This window comes from Scardinius erythrophthalmus (assembly GCF_964197995.2).
Source record: "Scardinius erythrophthalmus genome assembly, chromosome: 17".
Classification (NCBI taxonomy): Eukaryota; Metazoa; Chordata; class Actinopteri; order Cypriniformes; family Leuciscidae; genus Scardinius; species Scardinius erythrophthalmus.
In genome coordinates, this window is record NC_138237.1 from 31,357,934 (window position 1) to 31,385,408 (window position 27,475).

The 27,475-nt window shown below is 38.2% G+C and overlaps 1 protein-coding gene across 3 annotated transcripts in view; it reads right to left on the reverse strand.

The window, feature by feature from the left end:
- The window catches only part of rnf121 (ring finger protein 121), a 124,047-nt gene that overhangs the window by 55,336 nt on the left and 41,236 nt on the right, over positions 1-27,475 (reverse strand). For all 3 annotated transcript variants that reach the window (XM_081391374.1, XM_081391375.1, XM_081391373.1), the window contains one exon: positions 9,706-9,847. In XM_081391374.1, the coding sequence (XP_081247500.1) occupies positions 9,706-9,847 (142 nt within the window). The remainder of the gene's footprint in view (positions 1-9,705; positions 9,848-27,475) is intronic.

A 27,475-nucleotide genomic window follows, 5' to 3' on the forward strand; every position in this document is an offset into this window, starting at 1 on the left:
TCTTCTCTAGATCAGTCAGGTTTCTGGGCTGTTGCTGAGAAACACAGTTTGAGCTCCCTCCAAAGATTCTCTATTGGGTTAGGTCTGGAGACTGGCTAGGCCACGCCAGAACCTTGATATGCTTCTTACAGAGCCTGTTACGTGCTCCGAGGATGTGTGTTTGTGTTGTTGTTTTTGCTGTCACTTTCTCCGCTGTCATCTCTCAGGGCGGTGCTGCTGGCTGTCCATCATCATTAGGCCTACGATGTACACCTGAATGGGCGTCCACTCCTTACTATAAGAGACTGACGTAGACTGGAAGCGAGAGAGAGAGAAGGAGCTCTGTTTGGTTTTCGTTTTGGTTCACGCGGTGGCGTGCCTTGTTTTTTTTTGGTTTTGTTATCTGCTGTTTATTGTGAGTTACCGTATGTTTTCTCTCAGTGTTGGTTATTTTTTTGGTTTACGTTGGACTTGAGTCCTTACGTTTTCTTTTGAATATTTCTTTATAACCGGCCAGGGAGTAGTGAGTAGGAAAGTATGTCACGTGACTTCCATTCATGCAACACCTAGGGAAATCCGTGTTAATACATCAGGTAAAGAGCGGGTGCTACTATTGTGCGTTTTTGTTTTTACATAGTGTAGATTAGGTAGGGCGTGCTGAGCGCCGTCGACTTTATTTTCTTTTATTTTCTTGTTGTAGTAGTTTAGTGGAAATGGGAATGTAGTTAGACTGTGGGTTTTGTTTTGTTTATTTCTTTAATTTGGCCCCGTTCAGGCTCCTACTCCCTGGGTACGGTATTTGTCTCTCTCTCTTTTGTGCACGTTGGTGCTATAAATAAATATATGCATTTTCATGATTCAAACCCTATTTTTGTCCTTGTGACCTGATGTATTAACACGGATTTCCCTAGGTGTTGCATGAATGGAAGTCACGTGACATACTTTCCTACTCACTACTCCCTGGCCGGTTATAAAGCAATATTCAAAAAAAAAAAAACGTAAGGACTCAAGTCCAACGTAAACCAAAAAATAACCAACACTGAGAGGAAACAAACGGTAACTCACAATAAACAGCAGATAACAAAACCAAAAAAAAACAAGGCACGCCACCATGTGAACCAAAACGAAAACCAAACAGAGCTCCTTCTCTCTCTCTCTCTCTCTCGCTTCCGGTCTACGTCAGTCTCTTATAGTAAGGAGTGGACGCCCATTCAGGTGTACATCGTAGGCCCAATGATGATGGACAGCCAGCAGCACCGCCCTGAGAGATGACAGCGGAGAAAGTGACAGCAAAAACAACAACACAAACACATATCCTCGGAGCACGTAACAGAGCCACTCCTCTATCCTGGCTGTGTGCTTCGGGTCATTGTCATGTTGGAAGACCCAGCCTCGACCCATCTTCAATGCTCTAACTGAGGGAAGGAGGTTGTTCCCCAAAATCTCGCAATACATGGCCCCGGTCATCCTCTCCTTAATACAGTGCAGTCGCCCTGTCTCATGTGCAGAAAAACACCCCCAAAGCATGATGCTACCACCCCCATGCTTCACAGTAGGGATGGTGTTCTTGGGATGGTACTCATCATTCTTCTTCCTCCAAACACGTTTAGTGGAATTATGACCAAAAAGTTATATTTTGGTCTCATCTGACCACATGACTTTCTCCCATGACTCCTCTGGATCATCCAAATGGTGCTGGTTTAAGCAGGGGAACCTTCCGTGCCATGCATGATTTCAAACCATGACGTCTTAGTGTATTACCAACAGTAACCTTGGAAACGGTGGTCCCAGCTCTTTTCAGGTCATTGACCAGCTCCTCCCGTGTAGTTCTGGGCTGATTTCTCACCTTTCTTAGGATCATTGAGACCCCACGAGGTGAGATCTTGCATGGAGCCCCAGTCCGAGGGAGATTGACAGTCATGTTTAGCTTCTTCCATTTTCTAATGATTGCTCCAACAGTGGACCTTTTTTCACCAAGCTGCTTGGCAATTTCCCCGTAGCCCTTTCCAGCCTTGTGGAGGTGTACAATTTTGTCTCTAGTGTCTTTGGACATCTTTTTGGTCTTGGCCATGTTAGTAGTTGGATTCTTACTGATTGTATGGGTTGGACAGGTGTCTTTATGCAGCTAACGACCTCAAACAGGTGCATCTAATTTAGGATAATAAATGGAGTGGAGGTGGACATTTTAAAGGCAGACTAACAGGTCTTTGAGGGTCAGAATTCTAGCTGATAGACAGGTGTTCAAATACTTATGTGCAGCTGTATCATACAAATAAATAGTTAAAAAATCATATATTGTGATTTCTGGATTTTTTTTTTTTTAGATTATGTCTCTCACAATGGACATGCACCTACGATGACAATTTCAGACCCCTCCATGATTTCCAAGTGAGAGAACTTGCAAAATAGCAGGGTTCAAATACTTATTTTCCTCACTGTATATATATCTAGCCATCACAATTTGGCCCTTGTCAAACTCTCTCAAATCCATATATATATATATATCAAGAGTTTCCGCTAGGAAAAAATGGTGCCGGTCACTTTTGTTTTCCGGACATCTTGATAATATGCCAGGTCAAATATCGCCTCTTAATTAGTCAAGTTGAGGAAAACTGGAGGCAGGCTAAGTAACTTAAAAAATGACATAATCAGGCCGAATGCAACATGTTTATTAGCCTAACTTTTAACCCTCTGAGGTCGACAAACGCGCCGGCGCGTTTTGCTGGATTTTCTCCACATTGTAGCACTTTAAACTTAAATTTCTCCGTCATTTATGGTCATACAGAAAAAATAAATATAAAAAAAGAATCTGTGGTATTTCTACTTTTGTATGTGTCCACTTCAAATCAAATCAAAACATTGTGCTTTTGTAAAATAAGGAAAAAAAACAGTGTGTGCGTTCTGCCTCTCCGTCGCGGTGAACTTTTTTTTCTTGAGCACGTCTATAAACTGAAACAAAACTCAGCGAATACTTGTTACACATTTATGAGCCATACACCTTTATAAACATTTAAGTGTGTACTTTTAAATGATCGGATTCAAAACGAAAACAAATATTCTCTGTTTAAGTAATTTGTATAAAACCAACAAGATTTCCAGCTTCTCAAACGCTTCCTAATTATTTTTAATTCGGCCACGCCCACTCGCGCAAAAGATATTCACATGCAAATCTCCACATGGAACGCGATCGCCCTCATTACCTCAACAACAAAACACTTCACTTCACTTTTCGTCGAGTTTGAAAGACGTGCCTGAGCTTACATTGGATTTACATCTGAAGAAGAAGAACGATATTTGAAGACAAGAAAGATAAGGTAAGAAATTCTTACATATTAGTTTGCTATTGTTGCATAAATTTCACATTGCAGTTGAACTGTTGCTAGATATATGGTGAATATTATAATATTTAGACCCGTGTTTACTGTTACTGTGTTTGTGGATATCTGCTCAAACGTAGATAGGCTATATGGTAGGCCTAACCATAATGTTTTATATTTGATCGCAATCGCGTTTTAATGTATCATATTTTTGATCGCGATCGCGTTTTAATGTATCATATTTTTGATCGCGATCGCGTTTGAATGTATCATATTTTGGAAAAGCAAAACGCTCCAAACGGCTTCATGTTTTTACTATTATCTCATTTCATATCATCATAACGAATGGAAACATTTGAAGTAACATGATAATCAATATATTTTTCTCTAGCTTAGTTGTTACTGAAATCTTTTTGAAAATATATATAGGCTGCTATATTGTTATTATTTTATGCAGCACTGCGCATAGCCTATACCTACAAGGCACAACAAACCTGGTGTTCATTATATATTGTTGGAAACATTTGTGTGAGTGTGTGTGTGTATTCTGTGAATTTTAAAAAGCAATTTTAACAAGAAAAATCTAAAATGTATTCCCAAAATCGTGCAGGCCTTTCTCTTGATATCAGTATGTTCACTTTTTTTTTTTTCAGGGCCCAGATGCCACTGAGTCCTGCTGACTTCAACATTCACAGTACATGTCTCTGTACATGAACATGGTAAAGTGAAAATCAAACACCTTAGAAAATGAAAGGTATGTACAATGTTTTTAGGAATGGCACAAAGGTCTCTTTCTTCAATAAGTGCTTTTTTGTTGTGTATCTTTAGATTATGTTGTGTTGTAAATAAATCCAAACAATTTTAAAAGCCATTCTTTTTTAAATCTCCTCATTCTTTGTGCAAGGTTGGTCAGAATGATGGGCCCTGATAAGCTCCTAATAGGGCCATTAGGGAGGTTCTTTGTCTTTCTCAGGTGTGGAAAGCTTTCATATTAATGAGGTGATCCGCCCCTTCGCATATTGCTTTCTAACACAAAACACGTCGTAAAATTTTTAAATCAATATATTGTCTTCTCTGAATGAGCAGTCAGGGTGATTCTCACATCGTTTTGGAGCAAATATTCTAGGCTACGTGATACAATTTTCAAAAGTCTTGTGAAGAAATAATCAGTATGGGTTTCATGACCTTATTTCAGTGAGAATTTATTTTTGTATTTTCACAAACCACGCATAAATGTCATTATCTCAAAACTACAAACTTTTACATACATGCTGCTGATATATTATTGTAGCAGAGTTTGTGCTGAATACAGTGTAATTAGACTTTAGCCATGAAAATGTCACAAGTAACAGAAATAACCACAAATGTCAGAGCATGTCAGAACACCTCCAGGGCCCAGAAAACAGCTCAGACCTCAGAGGGTTAAATAGACGGAAAAAAACATGAACGTCCGATTGGTGTCAATCAACGCCAATTGTTTTTACTATGGTTTCACATTCATAGTTTAACAAACCATTGCCAATCCCCCTTCCCCACATACATTATCTGAAGCCTATTGTTTTTACTCAAGCGAACTTCCCAGTGTCTCTCCACAACTTGCAATGCGCATAAACCGCGTAACCTTGTTTTCCGCAAGGCGACTTCGCTGCTTCGTCTTGATCCGATTCTACAGCGAGAACCCCCTCTCTGCAGGAACACTCGAGACCCATTTTCTACTATGGTTATGTACGTTTCTTCATTCGGATCTATTTGCGATCCATTCCATTCTAAACAAAAAACTTCGTCCTTGTTTCATTATTCATTAAGATAATAATTAATAAATGCACGCGTAATTATCAGTGAACTTGATAAATGTTGCAGATATGTTTTGCTATGCATGCACAAACAAATGCCTTTCAACTTATATGTGCAAAATTGAGAATAAAATGAATGTGCAGCAATTTGTACAAATAGAGAGTAGGTCTACTATACGTGTTGTAGCCATTAAATAAGCTCATTTAGTTTAGCTTAATATTTGTTAAAATATTATAATGTTATTTTTTAATTTATGTGGATTATGAAAAGTGAACCGCACGTGTAAGATAGTATGCGCAATATCGAGAGAAATGGAGCGGGTCAGACATGATCTTGACCACTTAATTAAGTTTTTTGTTTTGTAGAAAGCCTTTTTTGAAGTGAATTTCGTTTTGTATAAATTGTATCTTAATTTTAATAAAAAAATGTATCGACCAATTGCCTAAATTTAATATAATAATAATAATTTTTAATATAGCAGACGATAGGCCTACATGACGGCGCCCGCGCGGTCACTTGCATTGCTCGTGAACAGGAGCGCATCTCATCCTAATTTAACGAAACTCAGCGCGGCCTCACAGACATGAAATATATCTTAAGAAAGCTTGAAATGTCTTTTTAAATTTAAAACGAAAAGAAATAGGCTACTCTCTGATTATGTAATCCATGATGTGCATTTCTCTCTATAGGCGCGTTCACCACGGAGATGGCGATCGTCAACTTCATCTTTACAGCTGTTGTTGCTGTTAATAAACTAAAAATAATAGGCCTATAATTTTAGTCGCTGTCCTCAGTGTCCAGAAAAGCGCTGAAATGGAGATGGAACCCGTTTTTATTTTTATTTTTGTCTTATCCAGTTTTCTGGAGGCCCACCTACAATCAAAATCCTGGCGCCGCTAGCTTTCAAACGGTAGAGCCTTTTCCTTTATAACATACCCAAAGGTCGGTGTATTTTCGCTTTATACATTTTAGGCTTATTCTCAAATTCAGATTGTGTTAGGGGGGCGGGATTATTAGGCAATTTTAATCGGACAATTTGACCGGAGAGATTTAATTTTGTCGGACATTTCATTTTTTTTTTTGGCCAATGTCCGGCAATTACCGGACAACGGAAACCCTGAGATATATATATATATATATATATATATATATATATATATATATATATATATATATATATATATATATATATCAGAGCATCTACAGCATCTCTCATCTACAGCTCTTGTGGGGTGTTCCCGGTCTGCAGTGGTCAGTATCTATCAAAAGTGGTCCAAGGAAGGAACAGTGGTGAACCAGCGACAGGGTCATAGGTGGCCAAGGCTCATTGATGCACGTGGGGAGCAAAGGCTGGCCCGTGTGGTCCGATCCAACAAACGAGCTACTGTAGCTCAAATTGTTCAAGAAGTTTATGCTGGTTCTTATAGAAAGGTGTCAGGATGCAGTTCATCGCAGATTGTTGCGTATGGGGCTGCATAGCCACAGACCAGTCAGGGTGCCCATGCTGACCCCTGTCCACTGCCGAAAGCGCCAACAGTGGGCACGTGAGCATCAGAACTGGACCACAGAGCAATGGAAGAAGGTGGCCTGAAGGTGACATTTTCTTTACATCACATTGATGGCCGGGTGCGTGTGCAGAAGAAGGCAAGCTGGCGGAGGCAGTGTGATGCTTTGGTTAATGTTCTGCTGGGAAACCTTGGGTCCTGCCATCCATGTGGATGTTACTTTGACACGTTTAACCTACCTAAGCATACTTGAAGACCATGTACACCCTTTCACGGAAACTGTATTTCCTGGTGGCTGTGGCCTCTTTCAGCAGGATAATGCGCACTGTCACAAAGCAAAAATGGTTCAGGAATGGTTTGAGGAGCACAACAACGAGTTTGAGGAGTTTGACTTGGCCTCCAAATTCCCCAGTTCTCAATCCAATCGAGCATCTGTGGGATGTGCTGAACAAACAAGTCCAATCCATGGAGGCCCCACCTCACAACTTACAGAAGTTAAAGGATCTGCTGCTAACGTCTTGGTACCAGATACCACAAAACACCTTCAGAGGTCTAGTGGAGTCCATGCCTCGACGGGTCAGGGCTGTTTTGGCAGCAAAAGGGGGACCAACACAATATTAGAAAGGCGGTCATAATGTTATACCTGATCGGTATAAGATTGATATTGATCAGGTAAAACAAGCGCTTAATGAGCAGTTGTTTAGGTGGCTTGCTAATGTATTAGATTTCTCTAATACATAAAATAAGTAAGCTTGAACAGAGTTCTTGTGTGGAGAAGAATTTATTGAAGATAGTAGTGTAGCAGTTATTCAGCACTGATGCTAGCATGTCAGTCTTTGAGAGAACTTTAGGATTCTTAGAAGGGTTATGATTCTTTAAAGTTCTTTATACCTGAAGATAAAAGGGCTACAAACAATTGATACTGTTAGAGGACCTCTTGGAGATCCAAGTGGACAAACAAGATACCCTGAGGAACGTTGTTCTTTTGTTGTTCTTATCGTATGGACTATTTGGTTACAGACAGTTTTAGTTGATTGCATCTGAGGCACAGTCACAGCATAAATGCATTGACCAAAAATGGCTATCCACCGCTGGTTCCCAATTAGCCTGACAGAGCTTGAGAATAATCCCCAAATCCAGGTTTGCAAATTTTGTTGCATCATACCCAAAAAGGCTTGAGGATCTAATCAGTTCCAAAAGGTGGGTAATGGTAGTGTCTAAATATTTATGCTATAGTGAAATATCAGTTGCTTGTTAATAAATTTGCAACATAATCACTAATCTGTTTTTTTATTTGCCATAATGCACTACAGAGTGTAGGTTGATGGGAAAAACAAACAATGATATTAAAGGTCCCATTCCATGGATTATTTTATTATTTTAGAATGTTACCTGGGGTGCCCTTATAATGTTAGTATGTTTTTTAGATCAAAAGTTGTTATAATTTAGAAATAAAAGGCATATTTCCTAGCCTGATTTTAGCCTCTGATATGAACGCTCTGTTTGAATGGGCGTGTCTGCTGTGAGACTTCAGTGTAAACGCCTACTGCTGTGATTGGCTGACATGCTTGTATATGAAATATTTAGCATTGCATGTGCAACTCTCTTGAAAACTTTTACTATTACAGCTATTATACGTTTTTACTATTACAGCTATCGGGATTAACGAATCGTGAGAAGTTTTTTTTAAGTATTTAGATCTATTCCCATCACATAAAAGGTGCAGTGATGAGCATTGAGCAGATGACAGCCTGTTGATCGCGTGAATGAAGATCTTATCATTGCAACGCAGTTTCTGCACTCTCACTAATGATTTCACCAATGCAAACATGACATGAGGTAAGTACAGTAAGAGCTTCGTTGTGCAGCGTAACAGCGTCATTGATTTCATAACGAGTTTTGGCAAGTGTCCAGATAAACTCGCACTGTGTGATTGACAGCTTAGGCGATTGCAAGGGATTGTTCTTTGATCGCTTTCTGCATATATTAATCACAGTTTAAGTAAGATTATTTTCATCCTACTAAGAGAAACGACGTGAAGTTGATCGTTTAGTCACTGGCTTGATTTACTGATGCATAAACAGTATTGAATGACTTTGAGAGAAAGATTATCTGTCTGAACTTGAACAATTACACATCAGAAATTCACATAACCCACTGGTTCTTCAGAGGCTCGGATGAAGGAACTAAAACAATACCTTTGTGTTAAAGGAGAACTCCGGTCAATTTTAACATTGAGCTCATTTTTTTGTAAATTTGGAGTGCTGTCAATACAGAGAACAACGACAAAAATCGGTGTTGCCTACACCGTGTTATCCTCTTTTTAAAATTTGCACCCTGTTGACTTGGCTTCGACCGAAAACAGGAAGAAAATACAGGTATGTGCGCTGGCTGAAATAACATCATTTTTATTAATATCTTTCACATCTACTGCAGTCAGATTCACCCGTGATCACTCTGAAGGAATCACTCACATTAGCTGTGCACTTGTATTGACACATCAAGGATGTTAAGAGGCTAAAAGCTGGTTTAAAACTTGCCCCATTGAAGTCAACAGGGTGCAAATTTTAAAAAGAGGATAACACGGTGTAGGCAACACCGATTTTTGTCGTTGTTTTCTGTATTGACACCACTCCAAATGTACAAAAAAATGAGCTCAATGTTAAAATTGACCGGAGTTCTCCTTTAATTTGTACATCCAAACACTGAGCAACTACCTTGCTTCGCTCGTTTGCAAGCCATGATGTCTCTCGAGGAAAAACCAATATCGCGCTCGCGCAGCTCATTTTCTCATGGGCGGGCCAGCAGAGAAAGAGGAGGTAACCTTTCCCTTATAACAACATAAGGGGAAGATTCTAGATTCGCCCGTCTGACCTTTCACTTACACAAAAATACCCAGGGCTTGTTTACACCCATCAAAACGTCTAGCCACTGGGGGACCATAGGCAGGCTAGGGGAACTCATATTAAGGTAAAAAAAAACTCATAAAGTGAAATTTTCATGCAATGGGACCTTTAAAGGATTTTAGCTTAAAGCTTAAACGTGCTGAATCCACTTTATTTTGTGCATGAGCGTGTTAGTGTGTGTAAGGGAGCAAATAATGGGCTTACATTGTATGATTTGGGGTGTCTCTGTTTCCACTGAACCAGGACAAGTTGGGCAATGACGAGTGTGACAATGAGAATGAGAACCATCTCTGCATGCATGGCTTCATGCCCTTTGTGTTTGGCATGCATTTTAGCATGTTCCAACCTGCAAAACAGAAAAGAAAACCTTAAAATAAGCACACATTTATAAACAATCAATTACATAATCAGTTTTTAAAGATGCAATCTTTTAGCTGTTACTTGTTAATTTAGATTTGGCACAAGTAACTTACTGCAGTAGCTTTCAGCTAGTGGGTTGTAACTAGGGGTGTGCACGAATAGTCGAATATTCAATCTATAATTATTCTAAAAATAAATATACTACTCGAATTTTGCAACATATATTGCTTTGCTGGCTGTAAATGCAGTGAAATCCTAAACACACAAACTAAAACTCACAGTTATAACTAAATGCCCTGGGTGGCTCTGTGGAGCTTGTTAACAAGTTGACAGCAAATGGATCAATATGTCGTGTGGAAACATTGTCAGGTGAAACTGAGTAATCATAAATATCATGACATCCAAACACCAGTAAATGAGGACAGACAGCCGTCCATTACTTCATTCACTTCTTCAGGTAAGCGCAGCTCTACATTCAAGTGAGTTGAGAAGATAACATCTGATAGCAAAATGATCGAGACGTAAGCTTCCTTTAAGTTTTGTCAAGGGAGACCTTTTTAAGAACAGAAAACACAAAGCGCTGTAAGAAACTTTTCTTAGCACACCGTTATCTGTGTCCCTGCAACGCCTGTCGGTGAAGCGCATTTTCCCTGCACCCGGACTTATTGTTATCAGACTGAGGAGCATGTAGATAATCTTTTTTGATTATGAGCCTGTGCATGTGAAACAATATAAACACTTTAACCATATGCTGACTTGTGTGTATATGTACATTTCAGTTGTCTTTCATGCTTTCACTCGAGCACGAACACACAGAATAATGTCAAAATGCCCGCGTTGGCGAGTATTCACGTAAACGCAGTCGTTACGCCTTAAGTGAATATAAACAGCTCTGCATCAACTCAGATGTGTATCAGTATATTGGATCGGTCTTAAATTGACAGCAGTCTATACTGTAAACAATATTTTAATATGTTTTTGTTAGGGATGCTCCGATCGATTGGCCACAGATTGGTATCGGCCGATAATCATATTCTATGACTCGATTGGGAGTCACTAAAATAGGCCGATCTCACCAAATGATTGCAAATTGATGATGTCAAATTTTAGTCATGTTATCACCAGTGTGGAGTTCTTGCACGGTCTCAAGAAACAATGCATTTTTAAGGCCATCCTTAAAAATATTCTTGTTTGCCGTAACCCGACCGACCCAGTCAATTTAGGTCCGACCCAATTAATTTTTTTTTTTTCCTTTTAGTCCGGCCGACTTGCCGATTGTAAACTTGCGTTAAGACCGACCGATTTTTTTTTTTTACTCTTCAAACAACTAATACAAATGCAATAAAATGATATTAATTATATTTTATTGTGAATAAATAGGCCTACATAGGCTACAAACGTAGGCTACGCTCTTTCTTTTAAAAAAAAACCTGTGGCGTCATCTATGATTATAAGGGCTGTAGGCCTATGCGAAATGAAAGCGAAATCGCGACACTCAGATCCACGAAAAATATGTTTTAGTAGGCTAATTCTATGAATTACACTGCGCAAACCAAAAGTAGGCTAATATACCCACCGGATGAAGAGGGATCGGCTCTCCACAGAACATAATAGCCTATTCATTTTATTTTATTTTTCGTGTTCGCATTTATAAGGAAGAAACATAGCCGCGTTTCCATTACCCTTCAAATTGCGCAAATTGAAATTGCGAATTGGAAATACGCTTAATGGAAACACGTCAATTTCGCAAAAACTCCCATTTATCACAAAAAAGTTTTTACGCTCTCATGAGGTGGTTTTTCAGGCAATTCGAAAAAGGAATATTTCGCAAAACTGCAATGGAAACAGTTTTTGCGCATTTACAGTCACCTGACTTAGAAGACGCAGTGTGTTTGAAGTCCATGTATAGCTACGCAAATAATAATAATTTTATATTATTTTATTATAACATGTAATAGGCTATATTTAGAAGACGCTTTTATGCAAAAAAGGAACAAAGCTGAGCGTGGAGCGCGCACTGCATGGCACGGAGGCGCGGCCGCGAACACTTGCATTTTCCTATCAACAGTGGAAACAACTTAAAATACTCTATCATTTCTGGTCAGACAGAAAATAATAATACATTATTCTCAACCACTTTTATTTGTGTAAACTCACAATAACAAGAAAACGCCGTGCTTTTGTAAAATAAAAGAAACAATCAGACGCACTTTCATAATCTCCGTGAACTGGAGCGCGAGAACTGAAACAAAATATATGTAGGCTAAAGCTTGAAATGTCCACTTTAAAACGAACAAATTCGAATCGAAAGCTAATACCTTCTGATTATGTAGGCTAATCCGTATGAAAGTTGCATTTCTCTCTAAAAGCGCATCTGCTTAACAGCGGAGATGGAGATGTGATTTTAGCCGACACTTAGAAAACAATAGTTTATTAATTATATTAATGGCTCTTCTCATTCAGCACTGCGGGAAAGACATCAATTCCAGTTTCTAATTTGGCCTTAGAAAACCAGTAAAATCAACATGTTTTCCATATTAATTTGTGAATATTTTAAATGTTTAATAAAGAGGCAAAAAGTCAAACAAAGCACAGCAGTTGGTGTAGCCAGTTCAAATTAAAATTTTGGTGTTCAACTTTGCGTTTTAAAAAGACAACAACCGTTCATTTTTCGTTTTTCAATTAGGGGTTAAAAAAGGAAAAACAAATAGACACAAAAGTAGCCTACGAGACATAATTCTTTATTAAATTCATAAAAGAAACAATAATTAGCCTATAGGAATACTGGATTCTAAATATCAAAGAAATGCCACAATCGGAGCAGAAATGAGGGCGAAACACCCAGAAGAAACTCCTTATATGTGTCGTTCGGGGGTCTTTCCCTGCCATTAATGCTTGGATAACACGCCACGTCTCCTTCCATTAATAATAATAATAATGTCTAATGTGGTGGCTGTGATATTATAACCAACGTCCGTTGCCGTGATTTTTGGAATGACTTATCGCGAGAGAAAAAAAGACGTTTTAGTCGCATAACATCGGTTAATGGAAACGCCGTCATTTCGCAATAGTTTTTTATCGATATTTAGATAATAGCACAAAACATTTGCGCAAATCTGTAATGGAAACGCGGGTTACGGACGTGACCGCTCTGAAAGCTGCACTACAATTAAAACTTCACAGAGATCTCAAACAGGCATTTAAAACACCAAATATTAAGAATGGGCATATCAAGCAAAATAAAATTCGATGATTGATCGAAAATTGTATCTCTCCCCCCAACGCTCCGACAGTAAATTTCTCTGTAGGCTACTGTCTAATAGGCCTGTGTTGTAGCCCGCAGTCATTAAAAAACGATTTAGTTTCATATTCATGTTTAAATAAAATAATATATATTTTTTACATTTCATGTTGATTATATGAAAAGTGAATAGCATGAATAAGATAAGATGATCCCGAAAATATCGGAAGACAAATGGAGTGGGCAGACATGATTTTAACCACTTCATTAAGTTTGTTTTTGTAGAAAGTCTGTCTTTAAAGTGAATTTCGTTTTGTATTAATTGTATCTTAATTTTGATCAATGTTTCATCAACCAATTTCCTGTATTTAATAAATAAGAGGTAGGCTAAATAAGGCAATATAATCAGGACACGGAGTTGCCGGCGCGTGAACTGGAGCTGGTCTCTTAAATGAACCGAAACTCAGCGTATAAGCTACTTGCCTCACAGACCTGAGACATATATATAGGCCTATATATAAAAAAGCATGAAATGTACACTTTTAAACAAAACAATTCAAAACGAAAGAAAACAGACTGCTCTCTGCTTATGTAATGAAATTTGTAATGCATTTCTCTCTGGCGCGTTCACTACTGCGAAGATCGCGTCAGCATCGTCAACTTCATCTTTGACACAGAAAACACTTGTTTATTAATAAACAATTGAAATGTCTCCTTGATATATTTGACATACTAATAATCATTACTTTTCCCAGTTCTGACAGCTTAGGCGCGTTATTGGCAGCGCACCCGTTACATGAATAGGCCTATAATATTACCGCTATAATATTATTCTTTTGTGTTCAGTTTATACAGGTTTTCTAATTGTTATTTAATATATATATATAGTGAAGTCCCGATATGCAAATTTGACCAAAATTGTACTTTTTTTTTTTTACATCGAATCTCGAAAAAAAACATATAGACCGACCTACCGACCTTTTTTTTTGTTTGTTTTTTGCTGTTACGGCAAACCAAAATATTTTTAAGGATGGCCTAAGCCTTTTGAAAGTGATTTGAAACCGCTTACAAGCAGAAAACAGTGCCCATTCGATATGTGTGCGCTGTCTGAGAGACGGGCTCTGAGCGCAGTCAGCGCACACACATAAAGCTGTTGCTCATACAGCGCGTGAGTACTTATCTTTCTGGGCTTGAATGGTTAAATGCACACACTTGTGTGTCACTATATATATATATATATATATATATATATATATACACAGTGGTGGTCAAAATTGATGGCACCCCTGATAAATATGATAAAAAAAATTAGATTGGGGGGTAAATCACATTATGAAATAAATGTTTTTCTCCAAAACACGCTGGCCATAATTGTTGGCACCCCTAGAATTTTTTTTGAGAAAAATATCTCTGAAGTATATTCCCATTACTATTTACATTTTTTAGCACACCAGGGTGACTAGGAACATGAAACTGTCCAGCTATGACTTCTTGTTTCACAGGAGTTTAAATATGAGGAAACACAAAGGCCAAATTCCCTTAATCATCCATCACAATGAGTAAAACCACAGAATATAGTTCTGATGTGCAGCAAAAGATTGTTCAGCTTCACAAAATAGAAAGTGGCTGTAAGAAAATATCTAAAGAATTGAAAATCCCCATTTTGACCATCAGGGCAATAATTAAGAAGTTCCAATCAACTAAAGTTGTTACGAATATGCCAGGAAGAGGACGTGTGTCTATATTGTCTTAATGGACGGTGAGGAGGAAAGTTTGAGTGGCCAAAGACTCTCCAAGGATCACAGATGGAGAATAGCAGAGATTACTTGAGTCTTGGGGGTCAGAAAGCCTAAAAAAAAAAATATCAAACAACCCCTACATCCCCACATGTTGTTTGGCAGGGTTTCAAGAAAAATCCTCCTCGCTCCTCCAAAAATAAACTCCAGCATATTCAGTTGTCAGACACGACTGGATCTTCAAAAGGGACCGGATTCTGTGGTCAGATGAAACAAAAAAAAGGGCTTTTTGGCAGCAAACCCAGCGGATGTGTTTGGTGCAAACAGGGAAAAAAAGTACCCCATGCCTACAGCTAAATACACTGCTGGATCTTATACGTTGTGGGCCTATTTATTTGTTGGAGGTCCTGGACATCTTGTTCAGATACATGGTATTATAGATTCTAGCAAATACAAACAGATAAAAAATCAAAACCTGACGGCCTCTGCTAGAAATCTTATAATGGGCCATGATTGGATCTTCCATCAGGACAACGGCTTGCTCAGTTGGGGATATTTGGGGATATTTAATTTAATTAATCAATCAACGATACTATTTATCAGCAATACCAAACGTGGACGTTCCACTAGAAACAAACATTGATGTATTGTTTTAATTTATTACTGTGAAGCTGCTTTGATACAACCTATGTTGTGAAAAGCGCTATATAAATAAACTTGACTTGACTTGACAACGGTCCAAAGCAAACATCAAAATCAACACAAAAATGGGTAACTGAGCACAAAATGAAGCTTCTGCCATGACCATCCCAGTTCCCTGACCTGATGAGTGGGCTGAACTGAAGAGAAGAAGCACAAACATGGATCTGAGAATCTGAAGCATCTGGAGAGATTCTGTATGGAGGAATGGTCTCTGATTTCTTGTCAGGTGTTCTCCATACTCATCAGGCATTATAGGAGAAGACTCAGATCTGATATCTTGGCAAAAGGAGGTTGCAAAAAGTATTTAATAACAGGGTGCCAACAATTATGGCCAGCGTGTTTTGGAGAAAAACACATGTTATTTTATAATGTGATTTACCCCCCACTTTCAATTCTTTTACTTCAATGAAAGGTTAGATTTTTGTGAATTTTTTGAATGAAAGATCAAAAGGATAAACAATGCAGATTTATTTTTTACAGCCACTGAAACTGTCTGTAACCAAATAGTCCATACGAAAACAACAACAAAGCAGCAGCTTTCCTCAGGGTATCTTGTTTGTCCACTTGGATCTCCAAGAGGTCGTAACAGTATCTCCGATATCTACAGTATCTAAACAACTTTACACTACTACTGCTGAATAACTGCTACACTACTACCTTCAATAAATTCTTCTCTCCACAAGAACTCTGGTCAAGCTTACTTATTTTATGTATTGGAGAAATCTAATCTAACTGCTTAAATGCTTGTTTTACCTGATCAATATCAATCCTATACCGATCAGATATAACATTATGACCGCCTTTCTAATATTATGTTGGTCCCCCTTGCTTTTAGGACTTCCATAAAACAAGGAAACTATATGCGTTTTTTTTTTCTGAGTGCCTGCATAGATGTAGGTTATGGAAACATTTTACTCATGTAATTCAGCATCAATTATTAAGACTTGTAGATTATAGCACGAGAAGGCAAAATATGGTTTATGAAAGATTTCTATATTAGAGATCACTCAATTTATTTTTGTTTGCATAGACTACAGTACAGGATCTTCCTTTTGACTATGTATTTTTTTCACAATATAGCTATTGTAGCCTTTATTTTACATAGGCTACACATTTTATTCGTCATTTATAATAGCCTAATAATAAAAATAATAAACATTTATTTGTATAGCAACTTTCATACATGGAATGCAACTCAAAGTGCTTCACAAGCATAAAAACAAATAATGAGAATACAATTTCACACAATATCAAATATTCAAAAACAACTAGGCTATAAAAGGTTCACAATGTAAAATAAACAAATTGGCAATACAGTTTTACCACAATATGAATATAAACATACTTAAACAACTATAAGAGAATCAGAAGGTAAAATAAAAACAAACCAGATTTACAACTTCACACAATATTGTTATTTTGATAAACAACTTTTTTTTCTTTTAGAATATTTTATTTTAGCTTTTGAACGGTTACATAAACAAAAGAAAACAGACAAAAAACTCACACAGCTTATTGCACAAAATAAGAGAGATTAGTCCAAACAAAACAACCAAACGTCAAAAATAAATAAATAAAATAAAAATACACACTATACAGTACAATGGGATGATACAGGATATCGTAAATATACGGTATAAAGTCTCACTCGAGAAGAGAATCCAACCGGTCTATTGAAGTTTCTTCCATATAGCGGAAAAAGGGTTGCCAAATTTTATTAAATACTTTACTTTTTTTTCTTAACCAGTATGTTATTTTTTCCAGTGGTACAGTTATTAACCTCAGATAACCATAAATTTATAGGAATAACAGTATCAGATTTCCACTTAATTGCAATGCACTTCTTAGCAATTATTAGCAGAATTTCTGTGAGTCTTATGGCATAATCTTGTGTAATATTGGAATTGGTGTAATTACCCAATAAACATACTTCTGGGTCTGGTGGAAAACTTACTCCATGGATATCAGAAATAAAATGACATACTTTTTGCCAAAATCCCTGAATGAGAGGGCAAATCCATGTGGAATGCAAAAAAGTTCCTTCCTCCACACCACATCGAAAGCAAAGAGGTGAAATTTTTTTTGTTAAACTTATAAAGCTTAGATGGTGTGATATACATCTGATGAAGGAAGTTAAACTGAATCATTCTATATCTAGAGTTCAAGTATGATGTAACACCATTTTGACACAGTTCACCCCATGTTTCTCCTTCAATGCTAATGTCCAAGTCTTGTTCCCATCTCACTTTAGATTTATCTAATTCAGGCAGTGGTTTATTTATCATAAGAGATTTATATATTCTAGAGATTATTTTGTATAGCGGTTGACTTGAGTAGACATATTGCTCCAGTTGTGTTAAACTAGGTAGTTTCAGTTGGGTTTTAACTCTTAGAAAGTCCCCAAAGAAAATTGCAAGTACCTAAAAAACTCTTTATTATTTAAATTGTATTTGGATTTAAGCTGCTCAAAAGACATCAGTATTTCATCCTCAAAACACTGTTGTAGATGAGAAATTCCATTATCAGCCCATAGTTTAAAATGCTTATCCTGGAAACATTTTGGGAGCAATCTATTGCTCCATAATGGTGTCTTAGGGGAAAGAATCCCTTTCTGTCCAAATGTCTGTTGCATCCTTACCCACAAACTGACTGTATGAATAATCATTGGGTTTCTGATTTATTTTATCAATTTCTCATCCCATTTATATAAAATATCTGTGGGGTCTTCCTCTTTTAATTCACATAATTCTATTTTAAGCCATGAGGGGGTGGGCTCACTTCCAAATATTTGGGCCAGATATCTTGATATCTTGTGCTGCCCACCAGTACATTTTAAAGTTTGGTAATTTTAATCCCCCTTGATTATACTCTAAAGTCAATTTATCAAGACTTAATCTGGGTGTTTTACCACGCCATATAAAACGTCTGATCAAACTATTAAGGGAAGAAAAAAAAGTTTGTGGAATATGGATTGGGAGAGATTGAAATATAAGAATTTAGGCAAGATATTCATCTTAATGACATTAATCCTCCCCAGTAATGTAAGAGGCAGGTCCATCCAATGATCTAGATCACCCCTCACTTTCTCCAAGGTTTTAAGTAAGTTAAGCTTATAAAGATTTTTCAAGTCCCCATCTACATAAATGCCAAGATATTTAATGCCAGCAGGTGAAAATTTAAAGGGAAGTTTGTCACTGACGGTTTCATATTCAAATGTAGATAAAGGCAATATTTCACTTTTATCAAAGTTGACCTTATAACCAGAGAACTGACTGTATGAATGTAAAAGTTTTTGCAGATGTGTAAGAGAATCTGTCGGGTTGGTTAAAAATAAGAGAATATCATCAGCAAAGAGTGATATTTTATGTATTTCAGAGCCAATATCAAATCCTTTAATATTAGAACTAGTTCTAATGGCTTCCGCCAGTGGTTCAATTGCTAATACAAAGAGGGGTGGGCTAAGTGGGCAGCCCTGCCTGCATCCTCTAGACAGAGGAAATGGGGCAGAGATTACTCCATTTGTAATAATTTTAGCTCTGGGAGATTTATAGAGAGATTGAATCAAATCAATAAATTTTTCACCAAATCCAAATTTTCCAAGCACACGAAATAAGTACGACCATTCAACGCGGTCAAATGCCTTTTCGGCATCAAGAGAGATGGCAACTCCAGGTGTCCGATTGGTATTAGCAAAGTGTATTATATTAAAGAATCGTCTTAAGTTATCTGAGGATAATCTATTACGTATAAAACCTGTTTGATCTGGTTTCACAAGCAAAGGTAAATAATTTTCTAGTCTCCTGGTTATCATTTTAGTTACTATTTTGTAATCCGTATTAAGAAGAGATATTGGTCTATAAGAACCACACTGTAATGGGTCTTTCCCCTTTTTGTAAATAACTGAAATGATAGCATTAGAAAATGACTCCGGGAAGCACCCGTCATTCCTAGCTTGGTCTAAAACATCCATTAAATATGGTGTGAGCATATCTTTAAATGTTTTATAAAACTCAGGGGGGAAGCCATCCTCTCCTGGAGATTTATTAGATGGTAATGACTGTATTGCTTCATTTAGTTCTGTAGTGGAGAATGGTCTATCCAAACTATGACTATTTTCTTCAGTTAAGGATGGCAGGTCAACAGTAGAGATACATTTTTCCATTTCGGACATATCGTCCCTCACTTGAGAAGAGTACAGTTCTATATAAAACTCTCTAAATGCGCTATTTATCTCTATAGGGTTATAAGTAATATTATTGCCAGTGTCTATCGAATTTATTATTTGTTTGTTTTCATCTGCTTTAAGTTGCCATGCCAGCACCTTATGTGATTTCTCCCCAAGTTCATAGTAACGTTGCCGTGACCTTGTTATGGTCCTCTCTGCTTGATATGTATTCAGGGTATTATATTCCCTTTTCTTATTAAGTCAATTTCTATATAAACATTCAGAAGGTTTTTTTGTATACATTTTTTCAAGATCAGTTATTTCAGCTTCGAGGTTTTCCAGTTTACTATTCTTTTGCTTTGCTAACCCTTTGGTATATGCAATACATTGTCCTCTAATGTAGGCCTTCAATGTTTCCCACAGAATAATTTTATTTGTACAAGAGGGTTTATTTGTAAGGGTAAAAATATTAATTTGTTCTCTGATGAAAGTAACAAAATCATCTTGGTTAAGGAGTGTGGATTTGAATCCCCACCTATAAGTACCTCTTATTTTGTCAGGCATGGATATGGACATAACCAATGGGGAGTGATCACTTAGTAAGCGGGGAAGGTAGTCAATTGTTAGTACCCGATGTGCAAGTTGGATAGGTAACAAAAATAATCTATTCTTGTATGTGTATTATGGGGGTGGGAGTAAAAAGAGTAGCCCCTATCACTAGGATGGACCTGCCTCCATATATCGACTAATTTTAAATCTTTCATATAAGTCTTAGAAAGTTTAGATGCTTTAGTTGGGGGTTGTGGTCTAAGTGAAGATCTATCCAGGACCGAATCCAAACAGAAATTAAAATCCCCACCTACCAAAATCCAACCTGTTGTCTGGGCAATCATAAGAAAAATAGTTTGCATAAACAAATGGTCATCATAATTTGGCACGTATATATTTAAAAAAGTCCACGTTTCTGAATATATAAAACCTTGTACTAATATATATCTTCCCAATGGGTCACTGACTGTCTTTAACAATCTAAACGGAACATTTTTATTAATTAATATTGCAGTTCCCCTTGATTTTGAATTAAATGAGGATGCAAAAACCTGTCCAACCCACTCTCTCTTGAGTTTCTGATGTTCATGAGCTGTTAAGTGTGTTTCTTGTAAAAACACTATATCTGCGTTCTGGTTTTTAAGATATGTATATACCCTCTTCCTTTTTATTGGGCTATGCAAGCCATTTACGTTAAACGTTACAAACTTTAATGGGCTATTCATGTGGCTGCTAAAGTGTTAACAATCCTTTTTTGCGGATATTTGGAAAAAAGAAAAACAGAGAACCCTGTATCTCCCAGAGAAAAAGAAAAGAAAAGAAAAGAAAAGAAAAGAAAAGAAAAGAAAAGAAAAGAAAAGAAAAGAAAAGAAAAGAAAAGAAAAGAAAAAAGAAAAGAAAAGAAAAAAGAAAAGAAAAGAAAAAAGAAAAGAAAAAAGAAAAGAAAAGAAAAGAAAAACACATGTAAGAACACTTAAACTTTGCTCTGCTCAGTTGTCGGCTTAGAACAACGCCGGCAAACAAGTAAACAAATTCTACGGAAAAACACGTTCGCTCCTTTATCATCCCGAACAATCAAAACCTGCTGCCAGCCGAGCTCCCTAACTCTAACTACAACACTGAGTTATAAAAGTTAGGCTAGTTTCCATATAGATTGACTAAGGTAATTTTCAGTTTCCTTACTGATTAACAAAATATATACATAAAGCAAAGGGCAAGTAGTCGCGTACCTTCAGTGGAATAAGTACTGTTATTTTAAAATGGAATAGCAGTAGTCCTTGGGAACACAACAGTCTGAATAGTTCGTTCAGGTTTTATCCTGGCCCTCCAGATATTTGAACGCCTCGCCGGGTGTCTCAAAGAACCGGAATTTCCCGTCTTCTATTAAGATCTTAATGCGAGCGGGATGGACCAGGTAGCAAGAGACCTTCTGTTCCTTAAATGCTTTCAGAGCTGGGATCATCTGTTTGCGCCTCTTAGCAAGATCCGGACTCATGTCGGGAAAGATACTAATTCTTTTTCCGTCCATGGTTAGTTCTCCCTTCTGTTTGGCGAGTCGCAGGATTTTTTCCCGATCTTGATAGCGGAGTAATCGGACCAAAATGGGTCTTGGAGGCTTATCAGGATTCGGCACGGGGTTCAAAATATGATGAGCCCGCTCTATATCCAGTTGTCCAGAGAAGTGTTGCGGGCCTAAAACGTTAGGCAGCCACTCGCTGAAGAATTTAACGGGGTCGCATCCTTCGCTGCCTTCCTTCATACCAACTATACGTATGTTGCTGCGTCTGCTGTAGTTTTCAAGGTATTCCACTTTACCTTTTAGTGTCTCATTCTCTTGCCTGATCACTTTCATAAAGCCGTCAATCCGACGTACTTCGTCCTCGGTGTCACCAATGCGTTGTTCGGCCTCCATTACTCTTCCAAGAAGGCTGCTCACCGTCGAATGCAAGTTTTCTATAGACGTTTGCAAATCCGCTGTTTTAAGGCCCTTTCACACTGGACGCGATTTTTACGCACGAATAATTCGCGCGATGGTTTTATTTTTTGATCAGCTGTTTGTGTAATGAGTGCTTTCACACCGAATGCGAATGTGCTGCGGCGAAAAAACGATTTTTTTTTTTCGTTTCGATGTCGATTTTTTTTCTCCTTTTGCAGCGACAGAAAAGACTTCAGCCAATCATATACTACAAGGACAATGATTGTGTGGCGTAGCATTGCCAACCAACTCGGTTATCACGACTGTGAGTATGTTGTGTGATAGTTTTAGTTGTTGTATAGTCCTGTGCTGTGTAGGCTAGCAGGCTAAACTACATTTGGGATAGAAAGCTAATCGTCAAAGATAGAGATAGAGACCGTGTTTACGCGGCTCATGTGATGGGTTTTGACGCGAACTATTCGCACACGAACTATTTGCTTTTTCGTTACGCATCTGGTGTGAAAGGGCCTTTAGAGTCTATCTTTTGCGAGAGGATGTTGTTGCCTTCCTGAATTTCTTTAAGAAGAACCGCAAGCATGTCGCCTTCCCGATTCCCTTCACTTTCAGTTTCGTTTGAGTTCTTCGATCCGGCGCCATCTTTTGTTGTTTCACCTTCGACAAGTTCATAGGTTTTCTGAGGATCTTTCTTTAGCTTGGAACGACGATCCATTGCAGAATTTAAAGGTGAATTATACGTGCTCGAAGTCGTCGAATATAAGCTTATTCAGCGTTGTTTTCAGATTAAATAGAGACTATCATTTGGGAGCTCGGTCTTTCACGTCCTTTCAACTCCTTAGCATCACGTGACCCCCTTGATAAACAACTTTAAAAAGATTTGTCTTAACCCACCTTTTTAAAATATTTGTAAAAATATTTGTCAATTGTCTGGACTTATTAACTGCAATTGCCAACATTAATAATTTGAAGTTGGACTGTCAAAACATTATTGTCAGTCAAAACGTTTCTTAAAGGGTAACTAAACCCTAAACCAACTTTTTTTAGTTAATGATATGTAAGAATGGGGCTTTATTAGTGCTGTTCATTGATTCGAGTAACTTTTTCGACATTTGGGTATAAAGTGTTTTAATTCTACAATATATGGTGTAAAAACGTCTGAGTGCTGCCCTCTTCAGGTTGAACGGTGGCTACTGCAGTTGAATTTTCCTATTGGATTCAGGTTTCAGCTCACCACGCCCTCCCTTGGTACGAGCTCACCACGCCCTTGGATGAGCTAGCGTAGATTTATCTGTATTTAGTACAGTGGTAGGTGTGTTGCTAGTGGCAACAGCACTGCTGGACTGCATAGCTTTCCAGCAGACTTGGAAATTAGGCGCCAGTGTTTGCATGCACTTGGCCTGGAAGACCGTGAGTGTAAAACCTGCATTTTACGCGGAATTGCTTTTCCAACGCAATAGAGGTGGAAATGGGCTTCTCCACACAGCTCGCGCTGAACAGCGACGCAGTGCCAAACGCTGCTCCTCGATCCTGCATGGACTCCACCACCGCAGCGGCGTCTTGATGTGAGTGATCGTATATATTTTAATCACAATTTATGGTTAGGCTAAAGTTAATCCTCTGGGGTCGACAAACGCGTCGGCGCATTTTGCTGGGTTTTTTCACATAGCGGCAAAATATGAATATGCCTATAGAGAGCGCGCGCTATTGACATCAACTCGATAAAACTCATCAGATGCATATTTACGTCGTCTTGCGACCCTGTGAGCAAACTATCCATTTTAGACAGTCTGACAGCAGGACTCTCAGGTGCACGCCCTTCCGCTCACGGTTCGTCCCCTCCATCTCCGCTGGGGTCTGCCCACTTTTCTAGCATTTTTCAAATATTGCCAGTGGGTGGAGTCAGGCTCTGACCAGGGGTTTAGTTACCCTTTAAGGATATATATATATATATATATATATATATATATATATATATATATATATATATATATATATATATATATATATATATATATATATATATATTTAAATGTATATTTTAGGGATGCCACAATTCTCAATATAATATTGAACCGTTCGGTACGACATCCACGGTTCAATACGCGCTTGTGAATTGCGTTTTTTTCGGTTTTACGTTTAAATAATTTATGTGCTTTTTATTTCTCTCCGAATTGACTGTTTTGTGTGCCTGTAAGTCTACGAGCTGAGATGAGGAAACTCCTCCCCGCGAGTAAATATTCAATCACTATGCTCTAAAGTTAGGGGGCACTTAACCATCATTCCACATTTTAACATGGCCAGCGGCGGTGAAGTGAGGCAACAGTACGAGGAAAGCCGGCGTCTTTCAAATCCGCGGTGTGGGGACATTTCGGTTTTGCCGTTGAGTATAATGCCGAGGAAGAAAAAACGGTGAACAAAAAAATGACTGTGTGCAAGCATTGTTTTACACGTATAGCCTACTCAAACGGAAACACTTCCAACATGACTGCACATCTGCGGCGCCATCACCCAGCAATATCACTGTCTGAAGGCAGGATAGCAGAGAAGGTAATAAAGTCCTCCAAAAAACAACAATCCCTTGCTGAATCCTTCCAGCAAACATACCCAACTGGTTCCGAGAGACACATAAAAATAACAAAGGCAGTGGGGGTGTTCATTGTTAAATGTTAAATTCCAAACCTGCGTATTTTCAAACGCACATATAACTATAGAACCCATTTTAAATGCACATGTGAACGCCATCAGCGTTTCTCACAGGTTCGCGTTTAAAGTTTGTGTAGAGGGAATGGTGTCGTCTTAGCGGCCCCTAATTTAATAACTAATGATCGTTGCGACGGACGCAAATCAATCAAAACTAACTTTAGCTGGAAAATAACTTAACTCTGCTATACAGCCAAAACAATCTCTGTTACCTTAAATTATACACTTATCTCTGTAAAGCTGCTTTGAAACAATCTACATTGTTAAAAGCGCTATATAAATGAAGACGACTTGACTTGACATTGCTAAAGATTTGCAGCCGTTTTCGGTGATTGGAGATGCGGGCTTTTGTCATCTTATAAAAGCACTCGATCCGCATTACAGACTACCGTCTCGCACTTTTTTCAGCACCGAGATAATTCCCGACCTCTATGAAAAGACACGCAACAATATTGTGTACGAATTAGCTAAAGCACAGAGCCTTGCTCTGACCACAGATGGTTGGACCTCGCGGGCAACCGTGAGTTACCTCACTGTAACTGTTCACTTCATGTCAGATTGGGAAATGAAAAGCACTGTACTCCAAACCCGTCCCCTGTATGAAAGTCATACAAGCGCTTTTTTGGCGGAAGAGTTGACAAGCAGAGAATACGTGGAAGTTGAGGAGGCCAAATATGTTACTCCCAGTAACCACAGATAACGCTCCGAATATTGTGAATGCAGTCCATGAAGCTGATGGGCTGGGGGCACAGATAAGTTGTTTTGCATATGTTGTAAACCTAGCCGCCAAGAAAGCAGTGTCAATCAACACAGTGCCCCGCCTCCTGGGGAGGGTTAGAAAAAGTGACTTTTTTCACAAAAGCACCAAAGCCCACCATATTTTGACTGTGAAGCAGGAGATGTTAAACTTGCCCAGACACAAGTTAATTCATGATGTCACAACTCGGTGGAATACAGTACATGACATGCTAGAAAGATACACAGAACAGCAGCCCGCCATCTATTCTGCCTTACTGGACAAAGATCTGAAGCTGTCTGTCAAGAACATAACCATGAGCAGTGAAACAACCCCCACTATATCAATGATCCTTCCTCTGAAAGAGATGATTCTCAAATCCATGTCACCAGGAGACCAGGACAGTGCAACAGTCAAAGAAGCCAAAGCAGCCATTACAAATGACCTGGCAAAGAGGTACACTGGACCCTAATCTTCATGATTACCTCCAAATGGCCACAGCCCTTGACCCCAGGTTTAAATCCCTGCCTTACCTTGATGAAGATTCTCGTGATAAGCTCTACAGGAATATCATCCGTGAAATTCTGGAGCATGAACGTGTGATTTTGATTGTTTTATCTATTTAGATGTTTGTTATATATCGTGTGTCCTTTTCACTGATCAAAATAATTTTACATTTTTCATATGTTACACTGGAGATGGTTGTGGTTCTGAGCTGTGTGTGCTTATATGTGTAATAATTATACTAAAGGATCATTCTCTTTGATGCAAAGGGTCTAGTGGAGAATCCTGTGCCCTCCACAGAGGAAGACAATCCATCCTCTCCCCCTCCCAAGAAGAAGACAGCAATGTCAGAGGTATTTGGGAAGCTTTTCAAAACTGAGGAACAGCAGGGTAGGCCATTTCCCCAGATCATTGAGGAGGAAGTCACCACATACAAGTTGGCAGACAGTATTCATGTGGATGCTGATCCATTCATGTGGTGGAAAACAAATGAATGCAAGTTCCCCCATGTAGCAGAAGCTGCACAACAACACCTCTGTGTCCCAGGAACCTCTGTTGCGAGCGAGAGAATTTTCTCCACTGCCGGGGACATTGTAAGTGCAAAACGCTCTCTCCTTGCTGCAGAGAATGTTGACAGGCTTATCTTTTTACAGAAGAACCTCAAAATACAGGAATAGATAGCTGACCTAAGTGAAATTGCACTTTACATTCTGAATGAAGGATACTGTACTGGAGTACAGTTAAGTTTAGTTAAGATGGTTTATTTATGTTTACTGAAGTACAACTATGTTTATTTGAAATGGTCAATTTATGTTTATTAACTTCACATGTATGTTTATTTTCAAAATGTAGGAATTTATGTGTTCCCCAGTTTGTACATGGGCTACCAGCAGCTGTGAGATTTCAGTGTTATTGTTTTTTTTTTTTTATTATACAATACACTAGGAACTAGTGTACTTTTCTTGGCTTTTAAGTACAATAAAGGAGTATTGCAATAAATCGTTTTTATTTTTTTCTCCTTAACCTCTTACTGTTCCTATTGCCTGAGCATAGAATAACAAAAAAAAAACTTGTGTCAAGCCATCAGAACCGAACCGAAAACCGTGTTAAAAAACTGAGGTATGTATTGAACCGTAGGCTAACTGTATTATTGCATCCCTAATATATATATTAGGGATGCAACAATACAGGTATATATATAAGGGGTGGAACGGTACATGTATTCGTATTGAACCGAAACGGTACGGGCGTCACGGTTCGGTGCATGAATATACACAGAGAATACACGGTATAAAAATAAATAAAACTCGCGTGCAAATTAATGTAATGCGGAACTACTGTTATATAC